Genomic DNA, 15,163 nt, shown 5'->3' with positions numbered 1-15,163 from the left:
ATGGGCATTCAATCGCAAAATATGTTTGTTTCCTTGTTTCACGTGTTTGTAGCAAACACGCAGATAAACGCAAAAGAATCGGCGTCTGGCCGTGTGTTCTACCGAGCGTTGCCCACCTCAAAATATTATCGAATTATGTTGCTACATGGTGTGCTAGTCATGCGCATCGTAGTACATTGTAAACAGTAGTACCAGCGCGTCCTGCGCCAATTACGAATTGCAACCGCGCAAAAAGATCTTTGCTCTTCCGTTCGTACCGAACCGGCGGAAACTGCTCCAGATTCTCCGGAACCGGTCACGACCCTGTTTACTACGCTGTCACTCATGGGCCGGTTAATGCAATCGGTGGCCTCCTAGTGTATCCAGGGCGAATGGTTGGCGGGCGGCACGGCCATAGACAGTAGGTAAAAGTTCACGCCTCGACCATTTTGCCTGGTGTCGGCGTGAAGAAATGGCCCGTCTGCGTAAGTGTGGCATCATTGAGCGAAAGGACATCTTATCAGGCAGCCCCCGTATTGATGCTGATGAACTCATGGTGCCGGAGCGTCATTTGCGATGTTTCGTTTTCGTCATCACCAATCAGCCGTTCTACTTTTTCGAGCCGCTAGACAAGCCGCTATCATTACTGCCATGGAATGGAAATGTTTGGCACGCATATCCTGTTGTCAGCGGAAGGGTTGTCTGGATGCACTTCCCGGTTAATAGACACTGAAAGTAAAAAAAATAATTTTAAGTGAATCACCATACTTTTCTGGAATTCCCAGCACATTTCTACTTATCTGTTGACAGACAACATTTGCGTTACTGTGAGGTTCGAAGAGTTATTCTGAGGGCGTTTTGTACACTTCTTCGTCTAGGTTCACCGATAGCTGAGCACGTCGTGATGGTATGGCAAGGTCACCAAACATTTTTCGGGAAACACTGAGAAACAGGGTTGCTCTCCTCCAGTCTCCAATTCAATCCAATCTTCGACAGGGTAAGGTCCACTGCAGTACAATGTATGCTGCATTTCGTGTCTTTGTCTGCATTTGAAGTCTTCTGGATCTGAGGAATTCTGTGCGCAGGAGGTTGTAGAGCACACGTATACGTTATTCCCCTACAGATTTAGCCTGTTAGCCGAAGTTCCAATCTTACCAAGGTAGCAGAGCTTCAAAACTGTTTTCCTCGAGAAGTTTCGACCTCTTCGAATTGTGCTCTCGGCACCTTGAATTGCAGAAGACGTCCCTTTGCTACAATCTCCGGTATCCATCAATTGTGGCTTTTAAAAATCGCCAGGTCCAATTATTGATATCATAGACCACATTGAAGTGATGCTTGGGGATCTGATGCTCCTGGCATTTCTGTATGATATGCCGCAGAGTGCAGATGTGGTCCGTTATGGATTTTCCCCCAACATACACAGATTGATAATTTCTGATGCCGAAATGTGAGGCAAGAGCGTAGGTCGGTAGTAGTGAATTCGTCACAAGATCTTGAAGCCGGCATTTATACTATACGGATTTAAACGGACTATGATAACTCGGAAGTCCAGTCTATCGCCCTTGTAGTGCATTATACACATCTTCTCTGGGGAGTTCCCAAAATTGTTACCATTTTTTCAATACATTGACTATTCCACATCAATAAAGTAAAGACGAATGCGCGCTACGCTACGATTTTTAATCTCAAACTTTCCAACAACCCCTGTGTACAGATGAAAGCTTGTACCGCTGTACAAAAAGCGGTACCAAACAGTTAGCTCATCCATTGCCGATCATCAAGATCTATTGGCTTTTACTGTATTTTACATAGAACGACTTGACTGCATTGTTAAGATCCACTCGTTACTGTATTACAACTTATCATAAAAGTTCATTGAACTAAATAACTACTTTAATACCAAACAACATTATAGCAGTAGGGAATACTTTTCGGAATTCGTAGTGTTCTATCACTCTTATCAAGTCATCTTTAGATAATACAGTTAATAAATTACTCGAGTCATGTGCTAGTTATCGTGTATCAAAAATTCGTGTATTTGGACCTTTACTATACATAATAATGAATGATTGTTCTATACATTAAAGCTTACAGAAACAAACGCGCACGTTTTAAGCAGGAAGAAAAAAGACGCATAATATGCTTCCCCTAGCCCGGTGCACCTATTTAGTATTGGATGTAATTTAACTAAATGTCGTACACACTTAAACGCAAAAAGCTTGATGAACGTTTGCAACCCACTCCCTGCCACGCCTCGAACACTTGCACTAAATTTTCCATTTGGACCCCATATGGGAACCAGTGCGGCCGAGCGACATGAGAAAGATTGCGGCACCATCTCGATTCACTTGTTGACGCCCATCGGTTCGAGTAATAAAAGTGGCGTAATAATTAAATCTTAGTACGTACGAAAAAGAAAGCGTCATTCCTTTCTCTAGCGTTTAAATCTTAGGATCTAGGATCGTCTTAATCTAGGGGGAAAACAAAGGTTGCACAAAACAGAGCTCAACAAAAAATATAATAACGGATACGGGGTTATCGCTCAGTCTCTCGAGCGTCGGCTTTGAATATCTCCTGTTGTAACTATACGCTGAAAGGGTAGCGGAGATGCTGACGATTGTGGGAAAAGAAGGGACCATTTGTATGTTTTGGGGACAAATGTATCTTTTTCCTTTACTCGGCATTAGCGTCCGGGTGTCGCTCGAGCAGCATGGCAACACCCTGTCCACCGGCAGCACAAGCCGCAATAAGGCCGAGTTGACCATTCTCGCGCACCAGACGGTTTGCCTGAGAAGCGTAAGAATATCGATATTACGTTTTTTTTATTCAAGTGGAATGGTTTACGATCTTACCGTATGCATGCACAAACGAACACCGGTGGCCGCGAATGGATGACCGATCGAGAGTGATCCTCCCCAGTTGTTCCACTTGGACATGTCGGGTGAACCGAACTTTTCGTTCAGTCCCAGATAGTTCTTGCAGAAATAATCGGAATCGAGTGCTTTCAGATTGGCGATGATTTGTCCCTGAAGAAAACAGTAAACAAATAAATGAATGTGATACAGAATTATGCAGCATATGATTAACGTACAGCAAAAGCTTCATGAATTTCCCACGTATCAATGTCTTTTAGGGTGAGGCCAGCTTTCTTCAGCAGTTTCGGTATACCGTATGCCGGACCAAGCAACAGTTGATCGATCGGATCTTGCGACACGTACAAAAAGTCCCGAAGGTACGCTTTCGGGCGTAAACCGAGCGCTTTTGCTTTCTCCTCCGTCATTACCAGGCAGGCCGACGCACCGTCGGTAAGGAAGGATGCGTTGGCAGCCGTCACCGTGCCGTAAGGCTTCACGAAGGCCGGCTTCAACTTGGCCAATGATTCCTTCGTCGACACACGAATACCATTGTCTTTCTCGATCGTTTTGTCCACGCCCGACACCTTAAACGGTACCAAATCGGTGAAGTAGCCCTTATCCTGCGCTTCCTTGGCAAGGGTGTGCGAACGCAGCGCATAATCGTCCTGCTCCTGGCGAGAAGCATTGAATGCCGCCGCCAACCGATCCGCCGAATGGCCCATCGTTTCACCCGATGAAAACTCTGCCACGGCTGGTAGTTCCGGAGCGAAAAAGTCCGGACGAATGGTGGACAGCAGTTGCAGTCGTTGGCCCATCGTTTTTGCTTTGTTGGCACGCAGCATCAACGAGCGCATCTTGCGACTGTGGCGAATTGGGACGTCGGACATGAATTCGACTCCGCCGGCTACGATGGCATCGTACGTACCGGTCGCAATCAGTCCCATGCCGGTCGTGATCGCTTGGTTGGAGCTGATGCACGCCATCGTTACGGTGTGTGCCGGGGTTTTGTTGCTGAACCCAGCACTGAGTGCCGCTTCACGTGCAATGTTGGATGTTTTCACCTCCTGGATTACCGTACCGTACACGATGTAGTCGATCACTTCTTTGTCTACCTTAGTTTTACGGAGCAGGCTCCTAAAAATGGAAAATACACCGTGCTTAATCGACCACAGGAAGGATTGGGATGGTCACGAAGCTTTCTTACAGGAGCGAATGGCGAGCCAGTTCGTGAGGCATCAGTTTCGAGTAGTCCGATCCGGATGTAAGGAAAGGCGTGCGGACACCATCGACCAGAACCACATTTTTGCCCGTTTTATCCGGCAACCGGCGCGGTTCGTACACGGTGTTCGTGGTGCTGATGCTGCGCAGGGCTAGAAAAACAAACCGAAGACAAGATGTTTAGAGAATGCACGTTTTGGCTGTTAGCAAACACGAAACATTTATCAGTTTTGCAAATTTTGCGCTGCAGGGTGTGGGTGCGATAAGAATCAGCGAACATATAGGTAAGCTAAATCTTTGATCACGTTGGTGTTCTGTAAAAAAAACCCCTCTGATGAAGCGGTGCGATTATGGTAAGGAGATAAACAAAGGGAAACAAAATACTGCCGACAGGATTGACCGATGTCCGGGTTGCTGATAAAGCGAACTCATCATGTAACACCGCGGTTCGGCCACGGGATGATTTCAAAACAAAACTCGCTGCTGCGATGACGTGCCAAGCACGATGGTGTGAGTGCCCATCGGTATTGATGCGTTGGACTTTGAACTTTCTACTTTGTTCGGGATCAAAAGGCAGCCATCCAGTTTGCTCTCCACCATTCTTCAGGATGATCATTGCAATATGTTACGCGAAACAACTCGGGGCCACTTAATGTTAATGAATAATGTAGCTTATTCTTTAGGAAATACTCATTTCAATGGCCGAACTCAAAGTCCAACTGGGGATGCGGTCGGTTGATCATCAACAATGGCTGCACTTACCGGTTTTGGCAAGATTTCCCGTCAAGGATGAGGTAGATTTGGCGATGTTCACTAGATTGTAAGCCATGGTATTGCGTTTAACAAAAATGTAAAATATTTCAACTAATTAACACGCGAACACACGATATCAAAGCAACGAGCGACACAGTCTGTTCCTGCTGAAGCGACAACCCGAATAATAAAAGTAGGGGATAACTCTTCGGATTATTCGTGTTTTGTTCAAGCAGAGCCCGGATATTCGGATGAAACATAACTTACTTGACAGCGGCCAAACCCAGTAGGCAAACTCGGAGCTTTTGAAAGTTTTCAAATGAAATCCCGCGAAATGAAATGAAATCAAGGACTTCGGATGATTCTGCTTCAGCAATTCTCTTTCCTTTGCTGCATATATATGACCAAACAACTCTGTATCAGTGTTGGGTGTAAATCTTTTAATATTTGAATTTGATTTCCCGTCCACACTTCCATGAATGTATGACCACTAGATACGGCCTAATTTTTTCCGATGTAATTCTTAAGTAACCCATCCTTTTCTTCTAATGCATAAAAAACATTGTTCCAACTATTACGAGAATTTGACGGAGATTTTCTCCGGAAATAAGTTAATGGTTTTACCACACAGCTGGTCGCACCATCCGTATGATCTCACTGAGAATCATTCATAATATGTTAATTTTACTCACACGTTCTTATCCATCCAAAAGAAACAGAACACTTCGGAGAATAATCACTTCAACAACATACCGTACATTTAAGTCATATTATTCTTTACATGTTAATACAACTCTAGAGTCGACGATGCCGCAAGAACGTTACTACTTATACCAAATTCACATAAACGTAACACAACTCTTTCCGTGCTTTAGAGCTCTGCTTATCGCTTAATATCTTCTCTCGGCTTGAAGGGATCACTCCAAACCCGCATATCTGCAAGAAAAAAGTTAAACAACCGATGCTATTACAAAGCCATCCTTTCAGGCGATGGTCTGATATTCTCATACTTCCTGGTTGGATTTCTTCTTGTTTGAGGCCTGCCCGGTTGATTTGTTGTGCTTTTTCTAAAACGGATAAAATGTAATTAGCAATCAAACATGATTTGATCTAACTATGTCAGCCGTATTTGTTTACTGTATTCTTCAGGATATAACATCGGATGTACGATGATTGGATAGCATGCCAGTGCAATGAATCCCACGATTCCACCAATGAGTAATGCGTAGTTTTTGCCTTTCAGAACAATTGGTGCCATTGCGGAAGCTGGTACGCTGCTGATAAAACACGCTAATCGTTCCAAAGTTACTGAAATTGGTTGATTTCGCTGCACGGTACCGGTATTGTACGATGTTATGCAAAACTAAAACACACACAAATCATCTGTTTTTGACAGTTGTTGGTGCTCTTGACGTAACTACAGGGCTCGTCATCAAAATCATGTAACGAAGCGGAATGTCGATTTCGGCGACAAAACTGTTTCAAATAGTCGACATAAATGACGTTATTTCAATCATGTTACATCTTGCGTTTCAACCTCCAATTGGTATAACTTTTGTATTTATTCTTAAGCTTTATTTAGGACAAAACAGAATAAGATCACATAAAACAATGATGCTGTTTCGAGGCTGAGTACGAAAGTAAGCAATTTTTAGTTACACTAAAAACAAAAAAACCATTGAGCTCTCCCTACCGATGTTCCTTGCTGTTCGCAACGCACTCCCTGATCTGATGAACCATCCACTGGACGCCATCCTGCAAACCTTCCCCGGTGAGCGCATTGCTCGAGCTAATGTGCCACGGTTTGTCTTTGATCTTCTCCAGCCCTAAACCGGCCGCAATCTTCACGCTCGACAGCGCATCCGTGCAGTCCATTTTGTTGGCAAAGAAAAGGATGGGCACTCGCCGGTTGGCAATGTCCGGATGCTGTAGTAAAATTTCCAGCTCGTCCTTTACGACCACTGTTGAATAAGAAATGGGCTTGATGATTAGCCAGTTTCGCTGGCGGGTGAAATGAGCTTTCCCTTACCTAAACGCATACGATCACTGGAATCGATTACAAACACTATTCCTTGGCAGGACTTGAAGTGATGTTCCCACAGGCTGCGATACCGCGTTGCACCGGACATGTCGAACGCGGTAAAGAAAACCCCCTGATCTGGAATTAAAAGGCAAACTTGTTACAGTACCCACACAAGAAAAAAAGGAAGAACGTTTTAGTAGAAAATACAACAAAACAACGTCTCATCCGTTGCGGAAAGAGATAAATACACGAATGCTACTGTACTACTCTGAGGCGACGTGTTTCGAGTACCGGATGTTTATATGAATCCTGCCTTGAAGTTGCACAGGAAAAGTACCCTTGACCATAGCCTAGGCCTTTATCTGTTTCCTACACACACGCCTCCGTCCGTCAATTACGCCGTCATAGTGTGATTGTCTTTCCGAACACACAAACTCAATCGCAATGGAGTAAAAGATTGCTTTACGACCGAGAGAGCATTCAGTACAGCTTTAGATTCCGAGTCGAGAGCACACAGGAAAAAAGACTACACCAGCAAGATGCGCATCGGAGCCACAATTCCCAACTTCCATGCGGACTCCACCAAGGGACCGATCGATTTCTACGAATGGATCGGCGACTCGTAAGTGTGTGGCGCAACCGATTTGTTGCAAAAGTGCTACAAAATATCCTGTTTTATGTTCTAGCTGGTGCGTACTATTCTCACATCCAGCCGATTTTACGCCAGTGTGCACAACCGAACTCGGCCGGATCGCGGTACACCAGGAACATTTTGAGAAGCGCAACGTGAAGGTGCTGGCGCATTCGGTCGATGATCTGAAGTGTCATGTGGATTGGGTTAATGTGAGTGTCCCCTTACAAGTGGAAAACGATTGAGCCTCCCTGTCTCTAACCTCCCGTTGGGCTGTTGACACACTCCAAACAGGATATTAAATCATACTGTCCGGACATCATCGGTAACTTCCCCTATCCGATCATCGCCGATCCGAGCCGAGATTTGGCCGTCCGGTTCGGTATGCTGGACGAGAAGGACAAGGACAATGTGGAGCTAGCACAAACGGTGCGCGCGCTGTTCATCATCAGCCCCGACAAGAAGGTCCGGTTGACGATGCACTATCCAACGTCCACGGGGCGTAATGTGGAGTACGTGTGTAACACTTCGTGTACACTGTTGTATTATCGCAGTGAATTGATTTAATCCATTATCTCACGTTTTGCAGTGAAATTCTGCGCGTCATCGACTCGCTACAGCTGACCGACCGGTTGAAGGTGATCGCCACGCCAGCGAACTGGACGGTAAGTAGCCAGCGGTGATAGCCGAGGTCGGATGTTGTTTTTAATCGCATTATTTGCCGCTGAAATTTATCATTTTAACCAGCCCGGCACGAAGGTCATGATACTGCCCAGTGTCAGTGAGGAGGAAGCGGACAAACTGTTCCCCAACGGAATCGAACGTGTTTCGATGCCCTCCGGCAATGTTTACGTGCGTACGACGACCGATTACAAGTAACTTCCAGAACTCGTACTCCCGCATTGAATGGACTCACAATCAATTCGTGACATAATAAATGCGGTGTTTCGAACTGGTACATGATAGATTTTTGCAATGTGCTTTTGTTTGTTCTGTCGTTTTTTCTATCATATTCCTTATCGGCAGTGAAAGAGAAAGAGTCTGTGTGTGTGTGAGAGAGAGAAGAATGTATTATACATTCATTGTTGAGTCTTTCATTTGGAGGTAAGTAAGATGGATTGTGGTTCAGATTGCCGCTCTTCGAAATATCACAACTGCCGCCATCGGAATTCCACTGTGACGCGAATTGCAATTCAATCCTTTCGTTGCGTTGCGCAAACAACTGACCACAGCCGCACGTGAGCGGAACACTCGCTGCCTTTCAAGGCAAGCGTGTATTTGTGCCGCATTCAAGACACTCGTGCTCGTTCTTGGTTGGGATGCTTCCTCGTTGTGTGCTGGGTGTAATAAATATTCATAAATGCTGCTTACCAGCGCCAAGCCCTCGCCGAGTTTGCTTTATGTTCTAGATAAGGTAATGGCGGATTGCAATTGATAATTTAATTTGTGTGCTTCATTGCGCCTGATAGGTGAAGTCATTCCGCGTCACGTGCGTTGTACCGTTGTTTTGGAAAATATCAACAGTCGTGAATGTCATTCAAATTAGATACCCGGCCACAAGAAGATTGTCTTACACTGAAGAATGAATAACGATGGTGATCTTAACGATTCAGAGGGCTATTGAATAAATGTTGTTTATCAAATTGGCCATACGTGAAGATTTGTCTAGTAGGCTGAGAAATTTTTCCTTCCCAGAGGGATGCTGCCTTGTATAGCAACATACATACAGGGCATCACTTTTGTGCACTCAACTGAACTGTCCCGCAATTTGAACCTATCCTCTGATCTCCTTCTGGTTTTGTCCGGCATCATTCGAATGGCATTATCCACGCACTGAAGTGTACGTCTGTTTCGTTACACGATAGTGAGGACATCTTACAACTTATAGAGATCTTGATTGTAGTGGATTCTTCACAATTATGGAGCCAAAATTCCTTCCGAGTATTTCCAAACCGATCTCCCAGAGCTGAATTTCTTAGCAGACCATATGATGGTAACATCATAATTTTATTTGTTAGTACTTAGTTCTTCTAAAATCAACCACTGATCAGATCTTCACCATGCTACAGATCTTGAAGCAGCAGCTTTACTCCTTTCATCTCTTCATCGACTTCAAGGTCGCATACGACAGCATAGTCTGGATAAAACGTTACAACGCTTTTGGAATCCCGGTCAAACTTACCAGACTAGTGCTACCACCAAGGGTTTGTGCCAAGGAGATGGGTTAGCTTGTCTACTCTTCAACCTAGCGCTAGAGAGGGCCATCCGCGACTCGGAGGTGGAAACTTTCAGGGACCAACTTCTACCAACATTACCTCAGGCTGGACATTAACCAGGCAAAAAACCAAGTTGGTGGTGGCTCCACCAAATCTTAACTTACGCAAGGATGACATATAGACCTCACCTTCGAAGTCGTCCAAAATTTCACTTATTTTAGGTCAAAAGTCAGCACCGACAATAACATTGAGGTCAGGATAAGCGCTAGGGTGCTGGCTGCCAATCAGTGGTCGACGACCGGAGCTGGGACTTTATAGAACTTACATACTCTGAGACATGGACTTTGTCCAAACCCTCTTATCCGCGTTCGGGAGGAAGACGCTCAAAGAGATTTTTCGCCCCATATGTGGGGAAGGACATTTGAGGAGCAACCAATGACGAGCTTTACAAGCTGTACGAACTAACTGTTGTACAGCGGAATACACTCGCCACATCATGAGAATTACACCGGGCGACCAAGCCGGTAAAGTCCCTTTATGTCGTCCTCGACAGAAGAGGCGTGGTAGGTCAAGGCAGGGATAACGACGCTCGAGCGAGAACGGTTTAGAGGAGACCGGGAAGTAAGTAAGTACTTGAAATTGCATGCTCAACATACAACGGAACGATCGTCCAGATCATGGGAAAGGAGACTTACAATAAAAACTGATCGAAAATATCGAATGTTGGGATTCTATGAAGTCTAACCCAAGTAGACGACAGCGGCACGGGATAGGATGTAGAAAAGTGTACATTTAGAGAAGAGCGTCTCGCCAATCCTCAAGATTTGTTGGACTTTGAAATTGCAGGCTCAACATAAACGTTACAAAATAGACCTTCTGAACCATTCACGTTGTACGGGAACACATCATACACGATAGCTTATAGAAGCTGTTGTCCAAAGTTTCTACCCTTGAGCATTAAATAGCCCCCTGATGAGCTAGGCCGGTATTTGAAAAAGAGCTCAAAGTGCGATATAGACTTGACATGGCATCAATGAGAGATGGAAGAAGGGAAGTTACTATTCCCCCATCTTCTCCAGACTTTTATCACGAGACGCTCAGATCAGTGGGGTTTTTTTTCAATTTCCGATGCAATTTGAGAGTGTCAATGGCAATAACATTAGTATTACACATGGACACCAAACTTATCTCCAAGAAACCAAGATCCAAGATGATGAAAAAACACCGAAATTGAAGCTTAAAACTTTATTCCGGACATATAAATCAGACAATCGCTACCAACACAAGTGTCTTGCTTTAATTTTCCTTCCAGTTACACGCCCAAATCGGTTCAGTAAAATCGATATGTCCTTGGTGATTAGATAAACTTTCACCTCTCGGTAGTATGGGGGGTAAGGAACTAAATTACTACATTGATGTACTTGCTAGACCTAGCACCAGATGATTTAGCACTAAGCGCAACATTGTTGTACTTACTTTCGAATCGTTCCACACTAAATCCTACCGTCGGCACCACAATGGAGGTCCGTTCGTTCGGGTTCTTAAAGTGGTTCACAATCGTTGATTTGCCGCTGTTGTTTAAGCCGACCACCAGTATATTGATCTGTTCCTTTTTGATCTTCAGCATGTTGGCCAGCTTGTCGAATAGCCCCATGGTGGTATCTGGGTACTCCCGGTACTCTGGACGCTGGGTACGAGTGTGCACAAGGCACCGGATGACTGCACTATTGTTCGGACGGTTCGACGTGATGACGGTTAGGATTTCACCAGAATCCCGTGCAACCTTCTTCTTGTTGGAGCATGGATAAAGGGAGGTAGATATTGATCACACATAACCGTTCTCCAGCACAGCGCGAATGTTGGATGGCTCCCAGTTCGCGTGTTTTGCACTGCTTTGCCCAGCGGCAACGATGAAGAAGTAACTTTCTGCGGTTTGTGTGGAGCGTACTCCTAGCATGCACTGGGGAAAGGTCAAAACATGCGTTTTTTTGTTTTTCGTTCGCCTTGATCCGGGATACTTTCGTTAGCACCACGGATTTACGGTTGTACACAGCGATAGGTGTGAACAGTTCTCCTCACTGGCCTCACAATTTCCATGTCGTACACATCGATTGGGAAATCGTATCGTTACACCTGCGTTAGCAAGTGGACCACCGGTTAGACACTGCTTTACCGAACCGTTGCATAACACAGCGCACTGATTGCAGATTTATTACTACAAACGGGAATGGACCGCCCCAATAGTGCTGTTTACTAAATCGCAACTAAAAACCAGCGTTGTGAACCGAATACAGAAATGAACACATTATATCGTGAAAAGAAACATCTAACACTGTACAGGGAAAAAATAAAACTGTTCCTCACGTGCAGGCAGCGGACCGAACCTGTTCGTATCCTTCTGCCCGGGTAGTGATCGAGGGCGGGTGGTTTAAAGGGTTTTGTGGGTGTGAGTAAATCTACACAGCAAAACGAAGCATACGTTCCTTCATAGTGGAATTGTTTTGGTAACCGTTGCTAGGGTGGAACCACCCCTGCAGGCGGAAAAGCAACGCTAGTGTGCACTGTGTTGCGCGCGTGTACATCGTAATGACATTGATTTTTGGTGTTGAGGATTGCTTTTCGGGGTGGACGAAGGTGCATCACAATGCATCGGCAGCACATCGTAGGTGTGTGTTTTCGGTAGAAGAATAAAAAGGATTGAATTGTTTCTGACACTCAACTAAATATTCCTTTCTTTTTCTCTTGCTATTTACTGATTGATGATGGGGTTCAAATGAAATACTTAGTGTCAATCACAAAGCATGGTTCATTTAGAAATGGGGGACCTTGTAACGCGTGCATCTTTTTTTTACCGATGTTCCAACTTAAACACACGCGTCACATGAAACAGAGGTAATTACGTAATATATTACACAAAATTTTATAAATTCATTATTAAAAAAATATTGGTAATTTTGTCGAAGAAATTCTCGGACTTTGCTCATTGTAGGCCCTGATAGTTGAGAGCAGTGAGGTTATTATTGAAGATAATGTAACGCCTAATATCATAATGCAATAGAATGAAAAGCGTAGAAGCGATCAAGTCAAGTCGGTCGGCCATACGCCAACGGCCCGGAACCGTGTTTCGTGGCCATTTACAGTCAGTCTGTTTTTGCCTAGAAGTTATTGGATTTCAGTTTTGCCCTAACAAGTTTTGTACATCACTTCTGAGTGTTCGGAATGTTGGCGATCTGCGGAAATCGTTATCCTTAACCATCTCAAAATAATGTTAGCACCAGAACGTTCAGTTCAGCTTCATTCTAGGATGTACCTTACCACCAAAATACTGCTGATCTTAACTGAAAAGATTCCGAATTCCATTTTGTTAAGTTACTTCTTAATTTTTTGGCCGATTGCTTCAAACTACAGGGTCTTGGATCGTAATATCACTTAGATATTGTGCTTCATCTTGAGATTCTGTTTGCAAATTACTGGCCCAGACTTTTTAAAGTCAGTCCTTTTTAAATTAACATTAAAATAAACTGTTTCATGTCTTAGGTGGGTTCCAGCTACTGTAGTTTTAATTAATGCGGCCCACAGGCTGAACAGTTGGGAGACCCCAGCCCTGAAATACAAGCTAATCCATCAAGGTGTGCACACTCCCACATTGGCTTAGCTCGCTTCCTGGAGAAAGGCAAGACTTAGCGTTGTTGACGATTCACGGTTCTGCTACGTCGTCTTAGTTTGCTGCTTACGGACAGTCGACTGATCTTCCTTATACTTTTAAATCACTCGCGCAACAGGCAATTTAGGCAAACTTCTGCCAACTCTTCCTCTGTTTTGGTTTTGCCAACTCGGATTAGGCAATCGGGCAGTGTTCGGACTGTCAACAAAACGCTGATAAAAGATTCCATTTTGGACCGCCAGAAGCGCTACTATCATTGAAACAAAGTGCTCCAGTACTAAATGACCCAAGCCTTATTGTCTTTACTTATTTCTACAACGCCGGTTCTTTCCGTGTAAGCAAACAATATTAATACGACGAGCTATTGGTTATTTAGTACGCGGAAGGTACAGCTATGTCTAAAGTGATTGTTTATTTTGAGATTTCATTTGTTTTTTTTTTTTGTAATATCCCACAATATGGTATGATTTAGTACACACTCCCTTTCGTCATGATTCCCAAATCAGTGACTTCGATCAGCACATATATTCAGGCAGGTTAGGATTGGGAAGTACGAAAGAGAATTTTGTGTTAAAAAACACACACATTTAGCAAACGAAAAGGATGAAGAGAAAATAAAAATCAATCACAGTGCTGCGTGGTTGGGAATGGGAAGAATAAGGTATGGCGCGCTCTACCTTGCAGGACGGGCGAGAGTGCATTTGCATGACTTATTCATTTTTTCATTCGCTGTAGAAATAACGTACAAAATACAAGGCGCGTAGAGCGAGTGCAGGCAATAATCCACTGGACCGTCCGATGCCGTGTTTCACTAATCGTTTGGATGGATGGAGTTTCACACAAATGTGCGTGTGTGTTTATGTTATTCTTGCCTCGTGTTTGCTAGTGCTTTCGCTAGATCTCGATACATCCTAAAGCAAATCCTATACTAGGGCAACAGAGGTGCTGAAACCTACGAAGAACGCAACTGCAAGGCAATCCCTGCTGCAATACATGCTGGTGAACCGTAATATCTAGCGTGGAAACGACCAAACATAAATAAATAAAATAAATTACTCTTAGCAGTTGCCTGTATACTGATGCAAAATACACGCTAGTGCCTATGTTAGTCACATTTCTGTTCATAACAGCTAAACTCTATCTCTAAACCGGCAGCCTGCCTAATGGTTAGCACAAGTACTACGTGATCTACACCTACATTGTCTCGCGATATTAGTCTTTTCCCATCTTCACATTGCCACACGCAAAATGGCTGCTAGTGAACTACTACTACCTTATAAACGCCAATGACTCGCCGACGTTAGCAAACTTCGAACGTGGTATGAGCTTTAAATTCCATGCTTTCTTTAGTTAATATGACGCTCGTCGGCTGAGCCGGCTATAGACCGCTTATTACTCGCATGTGCAAACTACTGAACTTTGCGTGAAGCCGTTAGTCACAAACTTTTTGATATATTGCATTTTTGTAGTTGTTGCTTTTCCTACTCAAAACCTCCCCCAGTCTAACGAGGTGCAATTATTCGACTGTACGCTAATACAACGGCAAAACAAAGCGAACCAGTCCGGTTCTAGTGTGTTCGGATCATGCATAATAGTGTACCGATATCGTACAATACATCTTGCAACATCTAAGCGATAGCAAATACCATTACAATTGATATCCAGAAATCGTTCGGCAAAGTTGTTCGACAAAAAAAAAACAAAGCTATCTTGTTAGCTATCTGGAACATGTTCTAACTCCTAGTGACGAATGAGGAACACCTGGGGAGATCTGTTACACGTAACGTATGTCTTGTGTGCGGTTCTGCTGCTGTTAAACAATCC

General features: G+C 44.2%; 4 protein-coding genes across 4 annotated transcripts; 1 reads left to right on the top strand and 3 right to left on the bottom strand.

The window, feature by feature from the left end:
* Window positions 1-2,652: 2,652 nt before the first annotated feature.
* LOC128719014 (trifunctional enzyme subunit beta, mitochondrial) lies at window positions 2,653-4,881 on the bottom strand. Its single transcript, XM_053812633.1, has 5 exons — window positions 4,815-4,881; window positions 4,039-4,204; window positions 3,071-3,968; window positions 2,832-3,005; window positions 2,653-2,766 (listed from the first exon to the last, which is right to left on the bottom strand). The coding sequence occupies exons 1-5, from the start codon at window positions 4,879-4,881 to the stop codon at window positions 2,653-2,655; spliced, it is 1,419 nt and encodes a 472-aa protein (XP_053668608.1).
* Window positions 4,882-5,688: 807 nt separating this feature from the next.
* On the bottom strand, window positions 5,689-6,063 carry LOC128708682 (small integral membrane protein 20-like). The gene is made up of 3 exons (XM_053803662.1): window positions 5,943-6,063; window positions 5,816-5,872; window positions 5,689-5,741 (listed from the first exon to the last, which is right to left on the bottom strand). The coding sequence occupies exons 1-3, from the start codon at window positions 6,061-6,063 to the stop codon at window positions 5,689-5,691; spliced, it is 231 nt and encodes a 76-aa protein (XP_053659637.1).
* A 431-nt stretch (window positions 6,064-6,494) lies between these two features.
* LOC128707724 (ADP-ribosylation factor-like protein 6) lies at window positions 6,495-11,329 on the bottom strand. The gene is made up of 3 exons (XM_053802683.1): window positions 11,152-11,329; window positions 6,835-6,981; window positions 6,495-6,766 (listed from the first exon to the last, which is right to left on the bottom strand). The coding sequence occupies exons 1-3, from the start codon at window positions 11,327-11,329 to the stop codon at window positions 6,495-6,497; spliced, it is 597 nt and encodes a 198-aa protein (XP_053658658.1).
* On the top strand, window positions 7,368-8,338 carry LOC128707722 (peroxiredoxin-6-like). Its single transcript, XM_053802681.1, has 5 exons — window positions 7,368-7,450; window positions 7,515-7,671; window positions 7,754-7,971; window positions 8,049-8,124; window positions 8,207-8,338. Exons 1-5 carry the CDS (start codon window positions 7,368-7,370, stop codon window positions 8,336-8,338), a joined length of 666 nt encoding a protein of 221 aa, XP_053658656.1.
* Window positions 11,330-15,163: the final 3,834 nt, after the last annotated feature.

The sequence above is a fragment of the Anopheles marshallii genome, chromosome 2, assembly GCF_943734725.1.
Source record: "Anopheles marshallii chromosome 2, idAnoMarsDA_429_01, whole genome shotgun sequence".
Taxonomy (NCBI): domain Eukaryota; kingdom Metazoa; phylum Arthropoda; class Insecta; order Diptera; family Culicidae; genus Anopheles; species Anopheles marshallii.
This window is presented reverse-complemented; position numbering and strand designations above follow the sequence as displayed.